General features: G+C 34.0%; 1 protein-coding gene across 1 annotated transcript; it reads left to right on the top strand.

Annotated features, from left to right (window-relative positions):
* The first annotated feature begins 3528 nt into the window (after positions 1 to 3528).
* Positions 3529 to 10610, top strand: LOC132562849 (uncharacterized). Its single transcript, XM_060227625.1, has 5 exons — positions 3529 to 3661; positions 4626 to 4816; positions 6411 to 6478; positions 8514 to 8568; positions 10533 to 10610. Exons 1-5 carry the CDS (start codon positions 3529 to 3531, stop codon positions 10608 to 10610), a joined length of 525 nt encoding a protein of 174 aa, XP_060083608.1.
* The last annotated feature ends 14432 nt before the right edge of the window (positions 10611 to 25042 follow it).

Here is a 25042-nt window from a genome sequence, read left to right as displayed (position 1 = left end):
TGTGAAAAGACCTTTACTCTAAATTCAAGTTCACAGGAGTCAAATTTGTTTAAACCTTTAAAATACTTCGATTTAAACAAAAGGGATTGCACCATATTTGGTGGAAAGGTCTTGCTAGCTAAAAGAGATACTAGATAAAAAAAACAAAACAAAAAAGAAATGACGTTTGCCAATAATCTTGGTCATAACTGCTACTGCTAATTGTAGAGTGTTAACAGGTTTTTTTTTTGCTGTTTTTCCGGAAATCGGTCAAAATGATAAGATGTGCCCACTTTGAATGTCAGTGGTATATATGCTAATGTTAAATTCAAGTTCACAGGTGTCAAATTTGTCAAAACCTTTAATATACTTCTTCTAATTAAACAAAAGGCATAGAACTATGATATTTGATGGCAAGGTGTTACTAGGTCAAAGATAAAGAAATTGTTGAGTGTTAAAAGTTTTACTTTGGCTTTTTTGCTGGAAATTTCAGTCAAAATTATAAGATGTGCCCATTTTGAATATTAATAGTATATGCATGTGCGAATGTATTTATGATGAACATTGATTACCAGGTGAACAATGAAGGCCCACTGGACCTCTTGCTCAGTACATGTATTATTATTTGAAAAAAAAAAACATATCATAGAACTTTATTCATTTTTAAGCATTCTAGAATTACCAATTTGTTATATTAATCAATGTGTTATTTATAGAAAGTCTTGGTCGTAACACCAGTCTACCCTCAAATAGAGAAACGTTGTAACATAAGCTTAACATAATACTGCAAATTTGAAAGATTACTAGGTACAAAAACAAGATTTTAGAGGAAATTATTGATTTTAAGCCGGAAAGGAGGTACATAATTGATGCAGTTAGTGTTACAAGGACTCGGAACAATAGTATGGGAAGGTGCTTCATTTGTCTCAGTCCTCCAAATTATCTCTCTTTGATTTGATGAAAGCCAGTTATGGTAGGTCTGTGTGCAGTGCTATCGGCACAGGAAACTCAAAGCTTAGTCAGATTGCCATTGTGACATAGAAACTCGGTGTCTATCTTTTTCCACTGTTTTGGTTGATAATCCTGTATTTCCGAAGATTGTGTTCACATATCAATAGTAAAACAGATATTTGGAAATTTGGAAAATTTCATTATGAAGGATCTTAAAAATATGTTTCAAATTTCATTTTTCTATGGTCTTTAATAGGTTAACATTAAGGATAACAAAATTTTTCCTTCTTATTTGAGATGTAAAACCACAGGTGTATTCTAAAAACCTTTGAATGTAGGTCACATATAAAAATGGTAAATACCAATATACACTGACTAGACTACAGTATATACACAGACCAATAGCGGTACAAACACAAATATAGACTACAGTAAATACAGACCAATAGCTGTACAAACACAAATATAGACTACAGTACATACAGACCTATAGCGGTACAAACACAAATATAGACTACAGTACATACAGACCTATAGCGGTACAAACACAAATATAGACTACAGTACATACAGACCTATAGCGGTACAAACACAAATATAGACTACAGTACATACAGACCTATAGCGGTACAAACACAAATATAGACTACAGTACGTACACAGACCTATAGCTGTACAAACACAAATATAGACTACAGTACGTACACAGACCTATAGCTGTACAAACACAAATATAGACTACAGTACGTACACAGACCTATAGCTGTACAAACACAAATAGCGGTACAATCACAAATATAGACTACAGTAAATACAGACCTATAGCTGTACAAACACAAATAGCGGTACAATCACAAATATAGACTACAGTAAATACAGACCTATAGCTGTACAAACACAAATAGCGGTACAAACACAAATATAGACTACAGTATGTACACAGACCTATAGCTGTACAAACACAAATATAGACTACAGTACATACACAGACCTATAGCTGTACAAACACAAATATAGACTACAGTACATACACAGACCTATAGCTGTACAAACACAAATATAGACTACAGTACGTACACAGACCTATAGCTGTACAAACACAAATATAGACTACAGTACGTACACAGACCTATAGCTGTACAAACACAAATATAGACTACAGTACATACACAGACCTATAGCTGTACAAACACAAATATAGACTACAGTACGTACACAGACCTATAGCTGTACAAACACAAATATAGACTACAGTACGTACACAGACCTATAGCTGTACAAACACAAATATAGACTACAGTACGTACACAGACCTATAGCTGTACAAACACAAATATAGACTACAGTACATACAGACCAATAGCGGTACAAACACAAATATAGACTACAGTACATACAGACCTATAGCGGTACAAACACAAATATAGACTACAGTACATACAGACCTATAGCGGTACAAACACAAATATAGACTACAGTACATACAGACCTATAGCTGTACAAACACAAATATAGACTACAGTAAATACAGACCAATAGCTGTACAAACACAAATAGCGGTACAATCACAAATATAGACTACAGTACATACACAGACCTATAGCGGTACAAACACAAATATAGACTACAGTACATACACAGACCTATAGCTGTACAAACACAAATATAGACTACAGTACATACACAGACCTATAGCTGTACAAACACAAATATAGACTACAGTACATACACAGACCTATAGCGGTACAAACACAAATATAGACTACAGTACACACAGACCAATAGCGATACAAACACAAATATAGACTACAGTACATACACAGACCTATAGCAGTACAAACACAAATATAGACTACAGTACATACAGACCTATAGCTGTACAAACACAAATATTGACAACAGTACATACAGATCTATAGCTGTACAAACACAAATATAGACTACAGTACATACACAGACCAATAGCTGTACAAACACAAATATAGACTACAGTACATACAGACCTATAGCGGTACAATCTCATATATAGACTACAGTACATACACAGACCAATAGCGGTACAAACACAAATATAGACTACAGTACATACAGACCAATAGCAGTACAAACACAAATATAGACTACAGTAAATACACAGATTTACAGTTAGTGTACACAACACTAATGTAGACAAGGTATATGAACAGACTTACATCTGATGTACACAACACAAATATAGACCTCAGTTTAGAAATACACTTACTAATATAGCTGTAGAAATACAGAAAGAAAACAACTTGAGAGCTGAAGTGATATAAATAGTTTCAATGAATTTAGAAGACAATTATACAGAATAGTCTCATGCTTGTTGATAGTGGAATGTGTTTGGTTACTTGTGAGTAACCTGATAAAATCTACTTACAGATTCCACGTGGAATAACAAAGACTTACTGTGGAGAACATTTTACAATGATGGCTTCCTGAGAATCCCTCATACATTTTATTTAAAATGACGCTGTAAAATACCACTTGGTGCTGATACGGTATAAGGGGAGATAATGTGTGCTTCACAAAGGGTTCGGTGACAGGAGGTTAATCTAGAACGTGTCAGCGTACTCCATGTTGCTACCCAAAGGGAAAATGGGGTGCGGAAGAAGCAAGCATCACTCCAGAGAAAACAGCATGACAGACATGGACTCCGACCCTAAAGCTAAACGCAACAAAATGTCCAAGGACAAGAAAAAAGCAAGCAGTAAGTCACATAACTTTACATGGCTACATGTAAATCTTTCCTTTATTCAAAGTTTTCCCCTAATTTATGGTTTTTCATGACAAGCCAAGTTTTCTTCCTACTTTGATGATGCTGTCAGTAAAATTCAGTCAAAATTCTTTCATTGCCATACTCATAGTACATAATTTATTATCACGTTGATCAATATAGCATAAAATGGGATAAAGTGAAGAGATGATTTAGTGGACATGTAGCCATGAAAATCAATAGATAAAGAACAGTAGATTAGACAAAATTACTGATCACTCAGTTCGACATGATCAGTCAATCATCACCAATTTAACATATATTGTATGTAAATGTGGAACTAATGTTGGAACAAGTAACTTTTAATGTCCAGAGCGACATTTGATGATAATTTTACATTTTCTATGGTCATTGTCATTCTTTGGTTCCATGGTTTAAACAATCATACTTATGTTGTGAAGGTCAGAATGTCATCAGGAAGCTATACCCCCTTAGAGCAGGAGGGGGGAGGGTTCTAAAACAAATGCACACACCTCAGAACAAGTCTCCTCTGAAATCTGGTCAGATTGATACTCATGGGGACATAGTGAGGAGTAGAATTTAATCTGCCTTTTCATAGCTGACCTCCAAGTACTCAAGAAGGGTTCATAACGAGAGAACATGGATGGTCTTGGACATAAAACTACACTGAATACTTTGGGTTTCTCTTCAATAGGTGACACTTTGCATTGAATTGTGGCATCATCAATAAAAATGGATATAACCAACTCTTGTTTACTTGTTTTGTTGCTTACACTATCATGTAGCATCTGCCTCTATTTGAATTTTCACTGTTTGATAATCATAGAATTTTCTACACAACATATTCTAATACCTAATCTAATTACTGAGTAGAATTTAACCCATTGCTTGATTGTAGTATATATAAATGTTCACTGCCTGGTCTGTGTTTTGATAGTAGAGAAGAAGGGACATTCAGAAGTGACAATTGATCGCCCTGTCCCTAGTGTTGTTGGTAAGAGAGGACAGGAAGTGGAGTCAGGGGTGCTAAAGTCACGGCGTCCCACACCAGCCCACAACAATGGAACTGTGGTACAAACTGTGCAGACAGAAATTAAAGTGACGGTCAACGAAGAAAAGGTTATTCCTGTAAGTGGTTACTGAAATTTACCGAACAAACCAACTGCTTCTGCTTATACATGGCAATTAATCATACCAAGTATTTATTCAGCAATAAGGACTCACTTAGTTACAAGTTGAACCATAGGAATTTCATGTTGAAGAGGCCCAGAAGGTTTCTGATTACTTGGGGCTGAAGGCAGTATATCAGTATTGTGAGTGAGGAAGAGGCTGCAGTAATATTTTTGTTATTACGACATTGGACTAGACAATCTGTGGTGAAGATCTGGGGTGTGTATTTTAGTGATCTCAAATTGGGAGGATTGTCTTTGTTAGAAATGGATCATCCTGTGCTGTAGTGATTGTTGTGTCCGTGGACAAGATATACAGCCTAATTGCTTTGGATGGCATGTGACGACCATTGCTTATGTTGTATAGTGTGGTAGCCACCAACTTCTCCAGGGAGATTAAGCCTGGAAATGACACTGCAGGCAGCTGATGGGGGTGGTAAACCCTACAAACCAACCAACAAACATCCATATTGTGTAATAGTCATGGTGTGGAAGGTGTACCGTTCTGAGTGTGAAGTAGACAAATAAGACCTCTGTCTTACAATGTTAAGTTCATCTGGAAATGTGAAGTTGGAAATGTGAAGTTTGTCTGGATATGTGAAGTTGGAAATGTGAAGTTTGTCTGGATATGTGAAGTTGGAAATGTGAAGTTTGTCTGGATATGTGAAGTTGGAAATGTGAAGTTTGTCTGGATATGTGAAGTTGGAAATGTGAAGTTTGTCTGGATATGTGAAGTTGGAAATGTGAAGTTTGTCTGGATGTGTGAAGTTGGAAATATAAAGTTTGTCTGAAGTTTGTCTGGAAATGTGAAGTTGGAAATGTAAAGTTTGTCTGGAAATGTGAAGTTTGTCTGGAAATGTGACATTCATGTGGAAGTATGAAGTTTTGGTGGGAATGTGAAGTTTATCTTGAAATGTGAAGTTTGTCTGGAAATGTGACATTCATGTGGAAGTATGAAGTTTTGGTGGGAATGTGAAGTTTATCTGGAAATGTGAAGTTTGTCTGGAAATGTGACATTCATGTGGAAATGTGAAGTTTTGGAAATGTAAAGTTTATCTTGAAATGTGAAGTTTATCTGGAAATGTGAAGTTTGTCTGGAAATGTGACATTCATGTGGAAGTATGAAGTTTTGGTGGGAATGTGAAGTTTATCTTGAAATGTGAAGTTTATCTGGAAATGTGAAGTTTGTCTGGAAATGTGACATTCATGTGGAAGTATGAAGTTTTGGTGGGAATGTGAAGTTTATCTGGATATGTGAAGTTTGTCTGGAAATGTGAAGTTGGAAATGTGAAGTTTGTCTGGAAATGTAAAGTTTGTCTGGAAATGTGAAGTTTGTCTGGAAATGTGACATTCATGTGGAAGTATGAAGTTTTGGTGGGAATGTGAAGTTTATTTGGATGTGTGAAGTTTATTTGGATATTTGAAGTTTTGATGGAGATATGAAGTTTTGATGGAGATATGAATATTGAGTTATAGCACATAATTCTGTTCCTTACAGTGTATTGTTGTGTTCGATGTAATTGAGGTTTTGTTTTTCTTTTTTTATCTTACAGAATGAAATAACACGTGGTAGCCTTGGTACAAAAGAAAAAACAGGAGATGGCCAAAATCAATTTATACGGTAATTAGTCTTATCATTTCAGACATTCAACACAGGCATTAAGCAGTGGATATCAGTAAGACATCCGGTGGTAGAAGACATTTTCTATCTTGCAATTGGTGCTGCCATAATTAGAATTCACTTATTGTATTCAGCAGTAACAGAAAACAAAAATGTTGTTTGTTGTAACAAACAAGTTTATTTACTAAAATTTGTAAAATTGATGTTATGTCCATTGAAATTTGGAAGTCTATTCTTAAATTTTATTTTAAAATTATCTGAATTTTAGCATGGAACAGAAAAACTAAAGTGGCTCTGTTCTGCTGTAAAATGCTGGTATTTTACCATCTAGCTGTCTCTGCCGATGTTCTCTTTTGATCTCATTAGTGTATCTTTTTCCATTGAAGTTGGAGAGAATGTTTAAGGAAATACATTTTTTCTTTTATACAATAATATACTATTCTCCTCATTAGCTATATGATTATTAAAGGTGAGTATGCTTTAATCTGCCATTAGTTTGCCTAATGCATTTTACCATGTTTAATAATGCTTCTTTATTTAAGTGTTGTAGTATGTCTTAAGATAAGCAGTTCTTCTTCAAAAGGGCTTTAAATGTCAACAGACGTACACTTCTTTTCACTAGTGTGTAATGCTCTGTAAATCATGCATCCTATTAATGTAAAAATCATATGGTTTAAGTGTATGTTGTTTGATCTGTTTTATATCCAAACTATTATCCAGAACACCATGTATGGCATATGTCAGAATGTCATTGTTACATCATGGGTTCAACTGACAGATAAATACACAGGCCATCCTTGTGTTATATTGATAATTCAAATGTTATATGAGGAAATGTATTAAGATTAAAATAAAGGGGAAGGAGGGGAGAGGAAATTGCTTGGCAGTGCTTAATTATATAGATCACTGCTAACAATAAGATATGGCAGTGAGTAAAAATAATAATAATAATAATAATGATAATAATAATAATACTTATCATTATTATTAATAAAAGATTGTGATGGAGGGAAATAAGATTGTGACAAGAGGAAGAGGTTAACACAGATGATATGGGTACCTAGGATATAATAAGAATAACATGAGACAGAGTGAAACAAGATGGTGACAGATGGAAATAAGATTATTACATAGAGAAACATCGTTGTGACAGAGGGAAATATCGATATGATAGAGGGAAACATGGTTATGACATAGAGAAAAACCATTTTGACAAAAGAAAAAAAGATGTGACAAGAGGAAACACGCTTGTGACACCAGGAAACAAGGCTGTGACATGTGACACAGGGAAACAAAGTTGTGACAAAGTTGTGACATAGGGAAACAAGGTTGTGACAGAGGGAAATATGGATGTGACATAGGGAAACAAGGTTGTGACAGAGAGAGATATGGATGTGACATAGGGAAACAAAGTTGTGACAGAGAGAAATATGGATGTGGCATAGGGAAACAAGGTTGTGACAGAGAGAGATATGGATGTGACATAGGGAAACAAGGTTGTGACAGAGAGAGATATGGATGTGACATAGGGAAACAAGGTTGTGACAGAGAGAGATATGGATGTGACATAGGGAAACAAGGTTGTGACAGAGAGAAATATGGATGTGACAGAGGGAAGTATGGTTGTGATAAGGAAAAAATGGATATGACATAGGGAAACTTGGATTTGACTTCAAGAACCATGGTTATGATGGAGGGAAAAAGGGTATTGTTAAGGGAAGCAATATTGTGAAGAGGGAAGCAAGTTTTTAACTTTGTGAAACATAATTGTGAGAAGGGAAACAATTTTGAGATAATATAATGAAGTGGCTAAAATTTAATGAGATTGACATTGGTTTGACAAATATGTGACAAAGGTTGTCCAGAAGGTGACAAGGTTTTACAGTGATTGGACAAATAGTGGCAAGGCTGTGGCTAAGATGAGGCTTGGGTAATGACAAAAGCTGGCACCTCATCTGTCTGTGGTGACATTACCTATGTAAATGGCAATTTTTCTAGGATTTTGGTGACTAAATTATATGTTTTATCATTTCAGAGTAACAAATAGCCAGATAGAGTTTTTCAAAATGCTTGATGAGAAGATAGAACAGGTAAAGTATTTTTTTTTGTATCAATGATCACTGTATGTCCTCCACAGGTAGAGTTTTCCGTTTGATTAATTATCAGTGTATGTCCTGAACAAGTAAAGTTTTCCTTTATATTATGATCAGTGTATGTCCTGAACAAGTAAAGTTTTCCTTTATATTATGATCAGTGTATGTCCTGAACAAGTAAAGTTTTCCTTTATATTATGATCAGTGTATGTCCTGAACAAGTAAAGTTTTCCTTTATATTATGATCAGTGTATGTCCTGAACAAGTAAAGTTTTCCTTTATATTATGATCAGTGTATGTCCTGAACAAGTAAAGCTTTCCTTTATATTATGATCAGTGTATGTCCTGAACAAGTAAAGTTTTCCTTTATATTATGATCAGTGTATGTCCTGAACAAGTAAAGCTTTCCTTTATATTATGATCAGTGTATGTCCTGAACAAGTAAAGCTTTCCTTTATATTATGATCAGTGTATGTCCTGAACAAGTAAAGTTTTCCTTTATATTATGATCAGTGTATGTCCTGAACAAGTAAAGTTTTCCTTTATATTATGATCAGTGTATGTCCTGAACAAGTAAAGCTTTCCTTTATATTATGATCAGTGTATGTCCTGAACAAGTAAAGTTTTCCTTTATATTATGATCAGTGTATGTCCTGAACAAGTAAAGTTTTCCTTTATATTATGATCAGTGTATGTCCTGAACAAGTAAAGTTTTCCTTTATATTATGATCAGTGTATGTCCTGAACAAGTAAAGTTTTCCTTTATATTATGATCAGTGTATGTCCTGAACAAGTAAAGTTTTCCTTTATATTATGATCAGTGTATGTCCTGAACAAGTAAAGTTATCCTTTATATTATGATCAGTGTATGTCCTGAACAAGTAAAGTTTTCCTTTATATTATGATCAGTGTATGTCCTGAACAAGTAAAGTTTTCCTTTATATTATGATCAGTGTATGTCCTGAACAAGTAAAGTTTTCCTTTATATTATGATCAGTGTATGGCCTGAACAAGTAAAGTTTTCCTTTAGATTAATGGTCATTGTGTGTCATTCACACCTAAAGTTTTCCTTTGTAGTAATAAGACATGGTCCCATGGTAACCTATTGCAATACCCATTTGTCTGACATTGTTTGTCTATATATATATTTTTTTTTACATTTTTGATTTCTGCTGCAAAACCCCTGAAACTGTTTCAATAAATCTTGGCAGAAACCTTCAATCAAAATTCAAATCAACTATTAAATTATATTGTCCCCACCCCTTGGGGCCTAAAGGGTGGGGAAAACACTGTCATTCTCTAGTGAAAATAGATCAAACATGGATAGAATTGTTAGCATAGGGTAACAGTTCAATGGAAACCCCAAGGGCTGATGGGTGTGCCCAAAAAGGATTAAACTGGCAGAAATTGCAAAACAAAACAAAAATTTCTCAGTACCTAAATATCTTTAGAATCAAATACTCATTCATGTGTGGAAGGGTCTTTAAGTAAAACTCTTCTGTCCTTGTACAAATAGCATTTCTCATTTTCTCTTCTTTATACTACATATTCTTTCTAGTTGTTTCTATTTGGGAGTTCACTCAGGTCCCCCGGGCCTCTTTTATTTTGTACTCACAATAAAAAGAGGTCGAAGATTGATGTTATGGCAACTAAATGTTTACTTCTTTGTCTTACCATGTTTTGGGCTTAACATTTCTCACATAAAAACTCACTTGAAAACTTCTTTGGATAAGTAATAAAAGTCTATAGAGACCATTAGTGTACATCCCAAACCCCTTTTGGCTCATACACAGTTATTAAGCATTTCACAATGTCTGCTGCTGGTGAGTTTTGTCATCATTGATGACACTTGTAACTGACAGGTGTTTGGTGTTGTACTTGTATAACAGTCTTCTGAGATGTTGGAAGGTTTCTTTTGTAATGGGTATATAGTTTTGGTAACAATATTGTATTTTTTTCAGGGCCAGGAATTCCTGTCAGAAGATGATGTGTCACAGGCCAGTGATCAGGCTACCACAGACAAGAAATATACGCAATGATACTCATCTTTTATATCAAATATTACCATGATAGGTCAAAGGTCAAGGCTGGCCTTCAACCGAGATCACATGGTGTACTAAACATAAATATCTTGAAAGTTCCTGGATGTCATTACACATTTACTTGTTTGGTTATTGGACATCATAAACAATGGTGTTTCCGTGGAGTTTGTATTACAATAAATTGTGTTACCATGGTGTTTATATTCAAACAATGGTGTTACCATGGTGTTTATACTTAAACAGTGGTGTTACCATGGAGTTTATATCTAAACATTTGCATTACTGCTGTGTTTATATTTAAACAATGATGTTACAATGGAGTTTATATTTAAACAATGGTGTTACCATGGTGTTTATATATAAACAATGGTTTTACCATGGTGTTTATATATAAACAATGGTTTTACCATGGTGTTTATATATAAACAATGGTTTTACCATGGTGTTTATATGTAAACAATGGTGTTTCCATGGTGTTTATATGTAAACAATGGTGTTACCATGGTGTGTTTATATGTAAACAATGGTGTTACCATGGTGTTTATATTTGAACAATAGTGCAACCATGGTGTATATATACAAAAAATGGTTTTACAATAGTGTTTATATTCAAACAATGGTTTTGCAATGGTGTTTATATATAAACAATGGTTTTACAATGGTGTTTATATTCAAACAATGGTGTTACCATGGTGTTTATATGTAAACAATAGTGTTACCATAGTGTTTAAACGATGATGTTTATATTTAAACAATGGTTTTATTATGGTGTTTATATTTAAACAATAGTGTTACCATGGTGTTTATATTTTCTCCTATCACGCAAAAGTTCATATCCTGGTGCAAGAGATATTTAAAGCTGCAATGACAGGTGCAATGACATGCTAGAGGATAGATGCAATGAATGTATAAATTATTGTTAATATGTACTATTGTGCTCAATTAGTAGACTTTTAAGTTCCTCATGTTTTATTTTAAATTTGCTACATGTAAATTACTCAGTTTTGAACAATTCTGATCTCTAATCCAATGGTGCAATCATAAAGCATTTGAATTAACATTTGTATGTGTAACATCAGTCCCACTAATTAAGTCTATCCATCAACCTTTTGTTAGTTTGAGACATCAATCAAGGTGATTCCATCATACAATCATACATGCAGCTACACCTAAAACTGTCATAAATATAGTCACACTTTAATTAACACTGTAACATGTAACCATTATTTAACAATGTCATACTTGTAAACCACAGTTAAAATAACACTGTCATACATGTAACCACACTTTAATTAACATTGTCATACATGTAGCCACACTTTAATTAACACTGTCATAAATGCAGTCACACTTTAATTAACACTATCATACATGTAGCCACATTTTAACACTGTCATACATGTAGCCACTCTTTAATTAACACTGTCATACATGTAGCCACTCTTTAATTAACAGTCATACATATAGCCACATTTTTATACTGTCATACATGTAGCAATTTTTTAACACTGTCATGCTTGTAAACCACATTTTAATTTAACACTGTCATACATGTAGCCACTCTTTAATTAACACTGTCATAAATGCAGTCACAATTTAATTAACACTGTCATACATGTAGCCTTATTTTAACACTGTCATACATGTAGCCACTCTTTAATTAACAGTCATACATGTAGCCACTCTTTAATTAACACTGTCATACATGTAGCCACTCTTTAATTAACAGTCATACATGTAGCCACTCTTTAATAAACAGTCATACATGTAGCCACTCTTTAATTAACACTGTCATACATGTAGCCACACTTTAATTAACACTGTCATACATGTAGCTATATTTTAGTTAGCACTGTAATACATGTAGCCACACTTTAATTAACACTGTCATACATGTAGCCATATTTTAGTTAGCACTGTTATACATGTAGCCACACTTTAATTAACACTGTCATACATGTAACCATTATTTAACAATGTCATACTTGTAAACCACAGTTGAAATAACACTGTCATACATGTAGCCACTCTTTAATTAACACTGTCATACATGTAGCCACACTTTAATTAACACTGTCATACATGTAGCCATATTTTAGTTAGCACTGTTATATCTGTAGTTACTTCTAATAATACACTAATGCAGTCACAAAACAAGATAAAGTGATAAATATGTTTGTTTACAAGGTAAAGTGACAAATCTCTAAACAAACTCGATATAGTCACAAATCTCTTCACAAGCTAGATAAAGTGACAAATTTTTACAAAAACAATATAATGTGACAAATCTCTACACAAACCAGATTATGTATCAAAAATCTACACAAACTTGATATAGTTACAAATTATAAATATTATAAATTATAAATTTTAAATATAGTTTAAAATTTCTTCACAAACAAGATAATGTGACAAATCTATACACAAACCAGATCATGTATCAAATATCTACACAAACAAGATAATATGACAAATCTATACACAAACCAGATCATGTATCAAATATCTACACAAACAAGATAATGTGACAAATCTATACACAAACCAGATCATGTATCAAATATCTACACAAACAAGATAATATGACAAATCTCTACACAAACCAGATCATGTATCAAATATCTACACAAACAAGATAATATGACAAATCTATACACAAACCAGATCATGTATCAAATATCTACACAAACCAGATAAAGTGACAATTGTGTTTGCTAACAAGATAATGTTATAAATCTCTACACATACAAATTTATGACAAATCTGTACACAATCAAAATTATGTGATTAATCTGTAGTAAATCCCATCGCAAAAATTGGGTCCAGGACTCAATTATACAAACAATCTTACTGCTAATGCTACAAGTATATATAGAAAACTGGATTGAATTACAATTTCTATTTTCATTTTTCTCTGAAGTTAAAGTTGTTTTTCATGTATATGTTTGTCGTATCTGTAAGTTACGCTTATGAAGAAGCCTTTCATCATCATTCCTTTATTTTGTATCATTCTAAGTCCCAATGATTTGCTCCGATATTGTCTTGTTATGCTGAAATATATATGTCCATTTGTAGCAATGTATGTTCTCATTGTGATCTGCCTAAGATGTACACTTTAGTGTAATATTATAAAACATTCTTCATGTTCTGCATGTCAAAAAAAAAACAAAAAAAAAACAACAGAATTATGCCAACAGGATCTAATGTTGAGGAAATAAGAAAATCTACCATTTCCACTCACAGAAGATTGTTTTCTGTGGATAAGCATTATTTTTTTCAATTTCTTGAGTCCGGTCAGATATATATGAAAATGATCCAGTTTTCCTAACTCCATTACACATTTCTAAACACCTGACTTATATCAGACCGTATACCACAAAACCACGTTTCATTTTGTGAAAACTTTTGAAATGATCCATGAAGTTGGCAGGCCAACGGTACATGTATAAATGGTATAGGTGTGAGTATAGTGTAGAATGATTAGGTTTGGGATGTCAAAAACTTCTTGGGATAAGAAGTATTCAACTGTTATAACAGTCAAGTAATTTCTTTTAATTCACTGATTGATAAGAAGAGTGGAGGGTTTTCAAAGTGTTCACTTGTTAGAATTTTCAGGTTCCCTATAAAGTTGTTCAAACATCAAATCTGTGTAAATGGTTTGTCTGACAAATGTTAAATATGGTCTTTTTTTTGAAGAGCTTAATGCATGAAGTTTATACTTAGAAATTTACCAAAAGTTGATTTTGTTTCAACTAGTTTTGCTGTATGACCTAGGACATGTAGAAATGTTAATTTGGGTCAGTGTCTCCTTTAAATTATTTGTTGCATAAACCTATTTTCCCCCATCTGACTTATGAATACTCATATGATAGGCTTCCTTTAAAATACTCATTGTATAACAGCTGCTCATTAAGTCCAAATTTGTTTCAGAGCAACAACATAAGGTTTGGCTATAGTCCCAACTGCTTTTTTAATATAAACATTGTAATCTGTTGAAGTTTTCAATATTTATTTCATGTAAGTAATACATATTACTCTTTGTAGTGTAGAGCGTATTAACAGTATTAAATGAAAGTTAAGTACCATTCTCCACCACTACTAATTAGGGCCACATCATTCTGGAATTTTGTTTGAATATTTCATATTGATTTGTATTTTACTTTTTCCAAAATACTCATTTCACATATTTTCTGTTTGTAGCAATCTGTTTTCAGATAACGTGCACCACTCACATTTGATGATAAGTATGAAATGGTCTCATAGTGAATAATGATTAATAAAATGTAAGACCAACAGATGAAAATTTAAATAAGTGAGCATCCTGAGTAGTACAAGAGTTGTTACTCACTATGTTGTTTCAAAACTAGTACTGTTATTGACTGGTATACATTCCCAATATGTACAACAGATTTGTGTAACCTCATTATCTGTTCCTGGTCACATTATGGTCACATTGTGTTGACTGTGTAACCATCAACAGAGTTACTGCCCCTAGTCCTGGTTTATGAAAGCCATACATGAAAGTAAAGCTGTGATATGTCTCAATATTTGATTCCAGTATTTATCCTTATTTATGTGATACACAATGCAGTTCTAACATTTCCATATTTTATACTAGTTAACTTATCAATCAGTTGTCAATTATAGAAAGAATGGAGTATAGTGTCTCTCTGTTCTTAACAAATCAGCATATTATCACCCCTATAACTTACTAACAAGTAAAATATGGATTAAATATTGATGAACAAGTATTTTAAACTTGACTATTGTTTTCTTAGGATAACCAAATGCTGTTATTAAATTATATTAATGGAATTTATCATCAGATTATATTTATGGAATCTGTCATCAGATTATAATAATAATTTAATGGAATCAATCATTAGATTGTATTAATGGAATCTGTCATCAGATTATTATATTAATGGAATCTGTCATCAGATTATTATATTAATGGAATCTGTCATCAGATTATTATATTAATGGAATCTGTCATCAGATTATATTAATGGAATCTTTCATTTGGTTATATTAATTGAATCTGTCATCAGATTATGTTAATGGAATCTTTCATTTGGTTATATTAATTGAATCTGTCATCAGATTATATTTATGGAATCTGTCATCAGATTATATTAATGGAATCTTTCATTTGGTTATATGAATTGAATCTGTCATCAGATTATGTTAATGGAATCTTTCATTTGGTTATATTAATTGAATCTGTCATCAGATTATATTTATGGAATCTGTCATCAGATTATATTAATGGAATCTTTCATCAGATTATATTAATGGAATCTTTCATCAGATTATATTAATGGAATCTTTCATCAGATTATATTAATGGAATCTTTCATCAGATTATATTAATGGAATCTTTCATCAGATTATATTAATGGAATCTTTCATCAGATTATATTAATGGAATCTTTCATCAGATTATATTAATGGAATCTTTCATTTGGTTATATTAATTGAATCTGTCATCAGATTATATTAAAATCTTTCATCAGATTATATTAATGGAATCTTTCATCAGATTATATTAATGGAATCTGTTATCAGATTATTAAAATCTTAATGCTGTTATAAGTTTTAGAGATGAAATTTAATATAAGATTACAATAACTTTTTTATTTTTAAAACAAGGCTACCATTATTTTTAACAATAAAATCTATTAGTAAAACTGTAGATAAAAAAAACTTCTGTTTCACTAATTATCAGATTAGAAGAGCTGAATATTATTATAGAATAACATTATTATCATATTATTATAACAACAAAATTACATTATAAGATTAGGTAGTAGATAGGTGCACTGTTAACATAAAGTAGAACAACTGAATACTATTATAGAATATGTGACAACAAAATGATATTATTAGGTTAGGTAGAAGATAGGTATACTGTTAAAATAAAGCTGTAATATTAGCCATAAATTATTAAAATTGTTCAGATCCCTAGTTTTGACATGCCTGTAGTTTGGACATTCTGTATCTTTAAAGCGTAGATGCCTGCTTGGCTAATAATGAAGGGGTAATGATGAAAAATGAAGAAAAAGATCAGTAAGTTTGATGAAACTTTAGTAATATTGTACTTCAGGTACAATGAACTGGTTTTATAGTATTGTTCTACAGGTGAGGTGAAATATTTCTATGGTATTGTTCTACAGGTGAGGTGAAATTGTGCTCTAGTATATTTCTACTGTATTATTCTACAGCTGAGATGAAATATTTCCATAGTGTTGTTCTACAGGTGAGTTGAAATTGTGCTCTAGTATAGTTCTACTGTATTATTCTACAGCTGAGATGAAATATTTCTGTAGTATTGTTCTACAGGTGAGGTGAAATAATTCTATAGTGTTGTTCTACAGGTGAGGTGAAATAGTGCTGTATTATTGTTCTACAGGTGAGGTGAAATAATTCTATAGTGTTGATCTACAGGTGAGGTGAAATAATTCTATAGTGTTGATCTACAGGTGAGGTGAAATAGTGCTGTATTATTGTTCTACAGGTGAGGTGAAATAATTCTATAGTGTTGTTCTACAGGTGAGGTGAAATAATTCTATAGTGTTGTTCTACAGGTGAGGTGAAATAATTCTATAGTGTTGTTCTACAGGTGAGGTGAAATAATTCTATAGTGTTGTTCTACAGGTGAGGTGAAATAATTCTATAGTGTTGTTCTACAGGTGAGGTGAAATAATTCTATAGTGTTGTTCTACAGGTGAGGTGAAATAATTCTATAGTGTTGTTCTACAGGTGAGGTGAAATAATTCTATAGTGTTGTTCTACAGGTGAGGTGAAATAATTCTATAGTGTTGTTCTACAGGTGAGGTGAAATAATTCTATAGTGTTGTTCTACAGGTGAGGTGAAATAATTCTATAGTGTTGTTCTACAGGTGAGGTGAAATAATTCTATAGTGTTGTTCTACAGGTGAGGTGAAATAGTGCTGTATTATTGTTCTACAGGTGAGGTGAAATAATTCTATAGTGTTGTTCTACAGGTGAGGTGAAATAATTCTATAGTGTTGTTCTACAGGTGAGGTGAAATAATTCTATAGTGTTGTTCTACAGGTGAGGTGAAATAATTCTATAGTGTTGTTCTACAGGTGAGGTGAAATAGTGCTGTATTATTGTTCTACAGGTGAGGTGAAATAATTCTATAGTGTTGTTCTACAGGTGAGGTGAAATAATTCTATAGTGTTGTTCTACAGGTGAGGTGAAATAATTCTATAGTGTTGTTCTACAGGTGAGGTGAAATAATTCTATAGTGTTGTTCTACAGGTGAGGTGAAATAATTCTATAGTGTTGTTCTACAGGTGAGGTGAAATAATTCTATAGTGTTGTTCTACAGGTGAGGTGAAATAATTCTATAGTGTTGTTCTACAGGTGAGGTGAAATAATTCTATAGTGTTGTTCTACAGGTGAGGTGAAATAATTCTATAGTGTTGTTCTACAGGTGAGGTGAAATAGTGCTGTATTATTGTTCTACAGGTGAGGTGAAATAATTCTATAGTGTTGTTCTACAGGTGAGGTGAAATAATTCTATAGTGTTGTTCTACAGGTGAGGTGAAATAATTCTATAGTGTTGTTCTACAGGTGAGGTGAAATAATTCTATAGTGTTGTTCTACAGGTGAGGTGAAATAATTCTATAGTGTTGTTCTACAGGTGAGGTGAAATAATTCTATAGTGTTGTTCTACAGGTGAGGTGAAATAATTCTATAGTGTTGTTCTACAGGTGAGGTGAAATAATTCTATAGTGTTGTTCTACAGGTGAGGTGAAATAATTCTATAGTGTTGTTCTACAGGTGAGGTGAAATAATTCTATAGTGTTGTTCTACAGGTGAGGTGAAATAATTCTATAGTGTTGTTCTACAGGTGAGGTGAAATAATTCTATAGTGTTGTTCTACAGGTGAGGTGAAATAGTGCTGTATTATTGTTCTACAGTTCTATATCATATTGTTCTACTGGTGAGATGTATCAAGGTGAAAAAACAGTTACTATAAAAGTTCTATCAGGGTAATACTTAATATAGAAATAAAAATGGTCATTTTGTATAATTTGTAATATAATTAGGATTATGTAGAATGTCTAATACTCAGAAAAACCATCACATTTGATCCTTTTACAATCTAGTAATCATACCTTTTGTACAATATATGGTACCTGAACTTTATAATTATTTGCTGATATTTAAGTCATGTGATTTTCTCTCACTTTTTAGTATGTAATATTCGGTCAAGCTTTGATACAAATTAAAATTCTGTTAAACTTTGGTACTCATCTTGTAAAATTCTGTCACACTCTCCCACTCAATCTGTATTATTTTGTCACCCTGTGGTACTCCATTATTGACCACAAATTCTGTCTAGCTTTGATACTCCATGTTTGTATCTGTCTTATACTCCATTAACAATCTGTCACATTCACTGATATTCAAACTGTTTTGTTACCTTTTGGTACGTGTAACTTGTAAATGGTTATGTAACTGTTTCTCCTTTAACTTTCCGTATCTCCTACAAAACAAGCAGCATTGTGTCTGTTGTAATTTTATAGCAAGTTGTTTTACCTTAAGTTTTGTGTAGATTGGTATTAATAACAAGATTGCATATGTAGTTACCTTTAAAGTGTTTGTACCTGTAGTTACCAATTGTTAAGTGATTACACCTGTAGTTACCTGTAGTTAAGTGTTCATACCTATAGTTATCTGTAGTTAAGTGATTATACCTGTAGTTAAGTGTGTATGCCTGTAGTTTCCTGAAGTTAGGCGTGTAGTTAATTACATGACCTGTGTTAACCAATAGTTTTACATGTAATAAGATATATTTACATGTTACTTCCTGCAGTCACCAGTGTTTAGCCAAAATTGTAGGCGTTGTTACGTAATGATATATTTACATTTGTTTACCTATAACTGTCTCTGTTTACATGTTTACAGCAAGTTAACGGTATGATGGAGATTCCTGTGGATCATCATTCCTTAATGCCACAGCTCTCTATAAGATTATGTCCCAGAGATATTTGAGTGATCTCCCTTGTGGTGTATAAGGTTTAAGGGCTATATTTATTGCTCTTACTCATACTAATTTCTATTTTGCTGCAGACTTGTCAAGATTTTTTTTTTTTTTCGCAAATGTCCCAGATTCTACTGAAACACAATGTTCATGGGAATCTGTATAGTGGCTCTGATTGGTTGAGATATTTATGACTATACATGAATTTAACTTTATTTCTACATGCAGGGCCAACATCGATTTTTACACTTGTGATAAGTGGATTGAACATTAACAGAGATCAAACGAATGACTTTAAAGTTTCACAGTAGAAACTGGCTTCATTATATTTGTTTCAATGAGGTTTTAACAACTAACATACATGGCTCATTTTCTTTTATAATCTTATTTTAATGGCTGAAACAAAAACCTGCAGTGCACTTATCTCCCTTGTGTTGTATATTCCATTGATTAAGATGACAAAGCTGTCATAATTTTAGGTGTCAATACATGATGATATATTTACATTTGTGTACCTATAACTGTCACTGTTTACATGTTTACAGCAAGTTAACGGTATGATGGAGATTCCTGTGGATCATCATTCCTTAATGCCACAGCTCTCTATAAGATTAAGTCCCAGAGATATGGGAGTGATCTCCCTTGTAGGGTTTTAGGGGCTATATTTATTGCTCTCACTCATACTAATTTCTATTTTGCTGCAGACTTGTCAAGATTTTTTTTTCACAAATGACTCACCAAAGTCTTATGAAACACAGTGTTCATGGGAATGTGTATAGTGGCCTCTGTTTTTAGAAATTAAGTGGCTAGAATGGCATGTTCCCAAGTCATATACAGTAGTAAAGGAGGGAGAAGCTATTCAATTGTCTTAATTTTTGTAAAGTTGTCCAATAGAAACATGGCAATGAGACCTAAAATATTGGACATTTGTTTTCCTACATCACAGATATAAATCATCTTGCCCTGGCCTCTTTTCTGTATGCTACAGTAGATATATATAACTATATACAATATAGTGCCATACATGTATGAAACCTTCTGCAGTCAGTTGATAGACACAACACTTTTATTATATCATCTAGTCAGCACTGGGGAAGAGGGTAAGTACTGAACATGCAAAATAAAAATTCTTTGAAAATTTTCAACATTCTAGTTTTTCCCACAATCTTCTGTTTATTAAGCATATACATTACAGGCACTTCATCGAGCTCGATTACCTCCATTCCTCAAACTGATCTCTTGGTCTGGACTCTGGTCTTATATAATATGTACTTATATATTTTATTGTAGCATGCTAATTTCTTGAATGATAACATGAAGAATTTGTTCAAAGTTATGGATTCCACCTGTGGAAGGATTGAGATAGATACATCAGACTGTGTAAAACTAAAATATCTGATACCCTGCCAGTATAAAGTTACTTTCTTTTTTTATTGTACACATATTTTGTTACCCATTTGTTGTCCATCATTAGAACTTATCTGCATATTTAGGTCTTTAAAGAATTCATTTGTAACCTGTGGTAGTCACCTTTGTCTGTCTCTCATAAACTTTTGACATCTTCAACTCCTCAAAAACTCTGAAACTAAGTTTTAAAAAATACTGTGGTTCTTTCTTGTTCTTTAGGGACAGGTAAACTTCGGGTGTGATCTGCAAAAACTTCAACAAACTTCTGCCCAAATATGCTACAATATCCTTCATGTAGTTGAATATCCTGAAGTGCTTTATCAAAAGTTTTGAATATCATTACTCTTTAATCTATCATTCCTCAATGTAGAAGGGTAAATTCTTGTTAAATCTGATATTGAGATGAATGTACGAACATGCAAGGTTCCAACTCAGTATAAAGTATTACATATTGGTGTGATGCCCAGGTAGCTTTTTTTTTAATTTTAAACTCACAGTTGCCAGATTTCTATTCTATTATACGTATTGCAAGAGAGCCTTTGTAGATACACTGATGTAACTATTTCTTACGTATTTAACACCAGTCCACTTGATATCAACATCAGGTGAAATGAAATGGTAACTTTGTCAAATGTTTCTTGGAAGATATAGAAATATGCTGCAACTAATTTTATTTTGAATTAAGGGAGATTGGGATTTATCACTGTCACAGCTATTGGGATTGAAAGACGTGTAAAAGAAAGTAGAGTATCTAGATTACCTCCCTTGATCTGGCTGATCTTGATCTGGATTTGTCTATAGGTTAGCGGTGCAACATTCAACTAGAGAGGGAAGGGTCACTGGTACTAGTGTATAAGCCCCAATGTCGGCAGGATATTTGTCACGATTCCTTTCATGTGATGTATTTTGGCATAAGATACCAGTGTTGGGATGCATGATCAGGGCTTTGTATACTTGACATGTTAAAGTAATTTGACTGTAAAAAGTTCATCTGATAAGCTGATTTAACATTTATGTATAAAATTGCAAGTGATTGTTTTAAAACAAAACGAGTTTCACCAGATGAGAATTTCAGGTAGTGATTGGAAAAGAAACTGTATATGTTAATTAGAACAGTTTAATTACAAATCGCCTTTACTTAATTATCCTGACATCCTGTAATGGAGACATATATTTTATCTGTCAGGAAGTTTACATTTCAATTTTTACAAATGCCTATTTCTGTATTGATAATCAAAGTTTGAGCAACTGTGTTTATTTCAATAACTTAAGTTTAGGATGTGACCCAGTTCACCATATATGAATACATGTATATGCAGCTCTTTATTTCCTGTCATTGGGCACTTTCAAACATCCACAGTCATTAATATTTTCTAAACAATTATTTTGTCCAAAATAGCTAAATTCATATCATTTTTAGTAAAATATGAATATTTGAGGTGAACAAGATTTTTAAAATGCTTGAACTTGGGTGGGGTTAAGCTGTCAATTAACGGCTTTTGTGAGAGACCATTTTGTATGGAGTAACTTATTTTCAATATAGATTACACCAGGTAAATGTTTTTATCTGACTCTTTGAATTAATGTTGAAATATTGTAATTTTAAGTATTAACATTTTAATTTGTTTGATTTATTAAAGATTATAAACCTAATGGAGCAGTCGATACATTGTTTGTAATCTTGTAGCATTTATGCAATTTATCTCATGCTCCATTGGATTTATGACCTCCTAAACTAAATGAAATTCAAATCCTAAAAGAAAGGCATAAGGATATTCATCTTTATTTCTGCCACTAATTGGAACAAAGATAATTCTTATTTGTTTGATTTCCTTGAGCTCACATATCTGAGCAAAATCCATGTATGTTTCATCACAAATGAAAACTTTCATAAAAGATTGGTATTGAAAATTTATCATGATTTCTTTAGATAAATTTTAATTGTAATTATCACTGAATATGCAGCAACAAAAAATACAGAACAAAAGAGTGTCTAGATGAAAAGGTGTTCTCTGTATCTCTACAGTCGTCTAATCTAATGGTCTTTCTTGATGAAAGTTTCTCTCACACATGTAAATGTCGCCTATAATTCCCAGCCTTGTAGGTTTTGCTGATTAGTTAGATTATGACGAATTCCATTAGTGATGCGATGTTAGAAAATTATTTTTCCCACTTTAATGACCATGTATATCTAGATAGATAAAACATATGCTTAATTTCATAAGTGATTATTTCTTTAAAGCTGTTATTTGTATTACACTGAATACTGGTGATTTATTAACATTTATTTATATTTCATTGTGTGATACATTTTCTCAGAGAGAAGCATAATTGATTTTGAATAAAGTTTTGTTCTATGTTGATTTCATTGAATGTGCTTTAGTGTTTCTTTACTCTTAAGAACATGATGCCTATATCTGTATATGTATAGAAGGAGAAAGTCACTTTAACATCTAGTCTAGCAGTAGGGTATCTGGACAGGCAGCAGGGTCTCTGGCCAGGCAGTAAGGTATCTGGCCAGGCAGTATGGTATCTGGACAGGCAGTAACGTCTCTGGACAGGCAGCAGGGTCTCTGGCCACAGGCAGAAGAGTATCTGACCAGGCAGTAAGGTATCTAACTAGGCACTAAGGTATCTGGCCAGGCAGTAACGTCTGTGGACATGCAGCAGGTTGTCTGGACAGGCAGCAGGGTATCTGGCTAGGCAGCGGGGTGTCTTGCCAGGCAGTAAGGTATCTGGCCAGGCAGCAGGGTATCTGACCAGGCAGTAAGGTATCTGGCCTGGCAGCTGGGTATCTGACCAGACAGTAAGGTATCAGGCCAGGTAGAAGGGTATCTGGCCAGGCAGTAATGTATCTAACCAGGCACTAAGGTATCTGGCCAGGCAGTAAGGTATCTGGACATGCAGCAGGGTGTCTGGACAGGCAGCAGGGTATCTGGCTAGGCAGCGAGGTGTCTGGCCAGGCAGTAAGGTATCTGGCCAGGCAGCAGGGTATCTGACCAGGCAGTAAGGTATCTGGCCTGGTAGCTGGGTATCTGACCAGACAGTAAGTTATCTGGACAGGCAGTAAAGTATCTGGCCAGGCAGTGATGTATCTAACCAGGCACTAAGGTATCTGGCCAGGCAGTAAGGTATCTGGACATGCAGCAGGGTGTCTGGCCAGGCAGCAGGATATCTGGCCAGGCAGTAAGGTATCTCGCCAGGCAGCAGGTTATCTCGCCAGGCAGTAAGGTATCTGGCCAGACACTAAGGTACCCGGCGAGGCAGAAGTTTATCTGGCCAGACAGTTAGGTGTCAGGCCAGGCAGTAAGGTATCTCGCCAGACAGCAGGTTATCTGGCCAGGCAGTAACGTCTCTGGACAGGCAGCGGGATATCTTACCAGGCAGTAAGGTATCTGGCCAGGCAGTAAGGTATATGGCCAGGCAGTAGGATATCTGGCCAGGCAGTAAGGTATCTCGCCAGGCAGCAGGTTATCTGGCCAGGCAGTAAGGTATCTCGCCAGGCAGCAGGTTATCTGGCCAGGCAGCAGGATATCTGGCCAGGCAGTAAGGTATCTCGCCAGGCAGCAGGTTATCTGGCCAGGCAGTAAGGTATCTGGCCAGGCAGTAAAGTACAGTGTATCTGGCCAGAAACTAAGGTACCTATTGAGGCAGAAGTTTATCTGGCCAGACAGTAAGGTGTCAGGCCAGGCAGTAAGGTATCAGGCCAGGTAGAAGGGTATCTGACCAGGAAGTAAGGTATTTGGCCAGGCAGTAATGTATCTGGACAGGCAGCAGGGTGTCTAGCCAGACAGTAAGGTATCTGGACAGGCATCAGGATGTCTGGCCAGGCAGTAAGGTATCTGGACAGGTGGCAGGGTATTAGACCAGGCAGTAAGGTATCTGGCCAGGCAGTAACGTCTCTGGACAGGCAGCAGGATATCTTAGCAGGCAGTAAGGTATCTGGCCAGGTACTAAGGTGTCTGGACAGGCAGAAGAGTATCTGACCAGGCACTAAGGTATC

The sequence above is a fragment of the Ylistrum balloti genome, unplaced genomic scaffold, assembly GCF_031769215.1.
Source record: "Ylistrum balloti isolate Yb309-2 unplaced genomic scaffold, AGI_CSIRO_Ybal_v1 Utg371536, whole genome shotgun sequence".
Classification (NCBI taxonomy): domain Eukaryota; kingdom Metazoa; phylum Mollusca; class Bivalvia; order Pectinida; family Pectinidae; genus Ylistrum; species Ylistrum balloti.
This window is presented reverse-complemented; position numbering and strand designations above follow the sequence as displayed.

Bases quoted from the DNA above. Each gene is read 5' to 3' on its own strand.
- LOC132562849 (XM_060227625.1), top strand. From the start codon at position 3,529: ATGTTGCTACCCAAAGGGAAAATGGGGTGCGGAAGAAGCAAGCATCAC. The intron at 3,662-4,625 runs GTAAGTCACATA...GTGTTTTGATAG, and splicing joins GGACAAGAAAAAAGCAAGCA to TAGAGAAGAAGGGACATTCA. The intron at 8,569-10,532 runs GTAAAGTATTTT...TATTTTTTTCAG, and splicing joins TTGATGAGAAGATAGAACAG to GGCCAGGAATTCCTGTCAGA.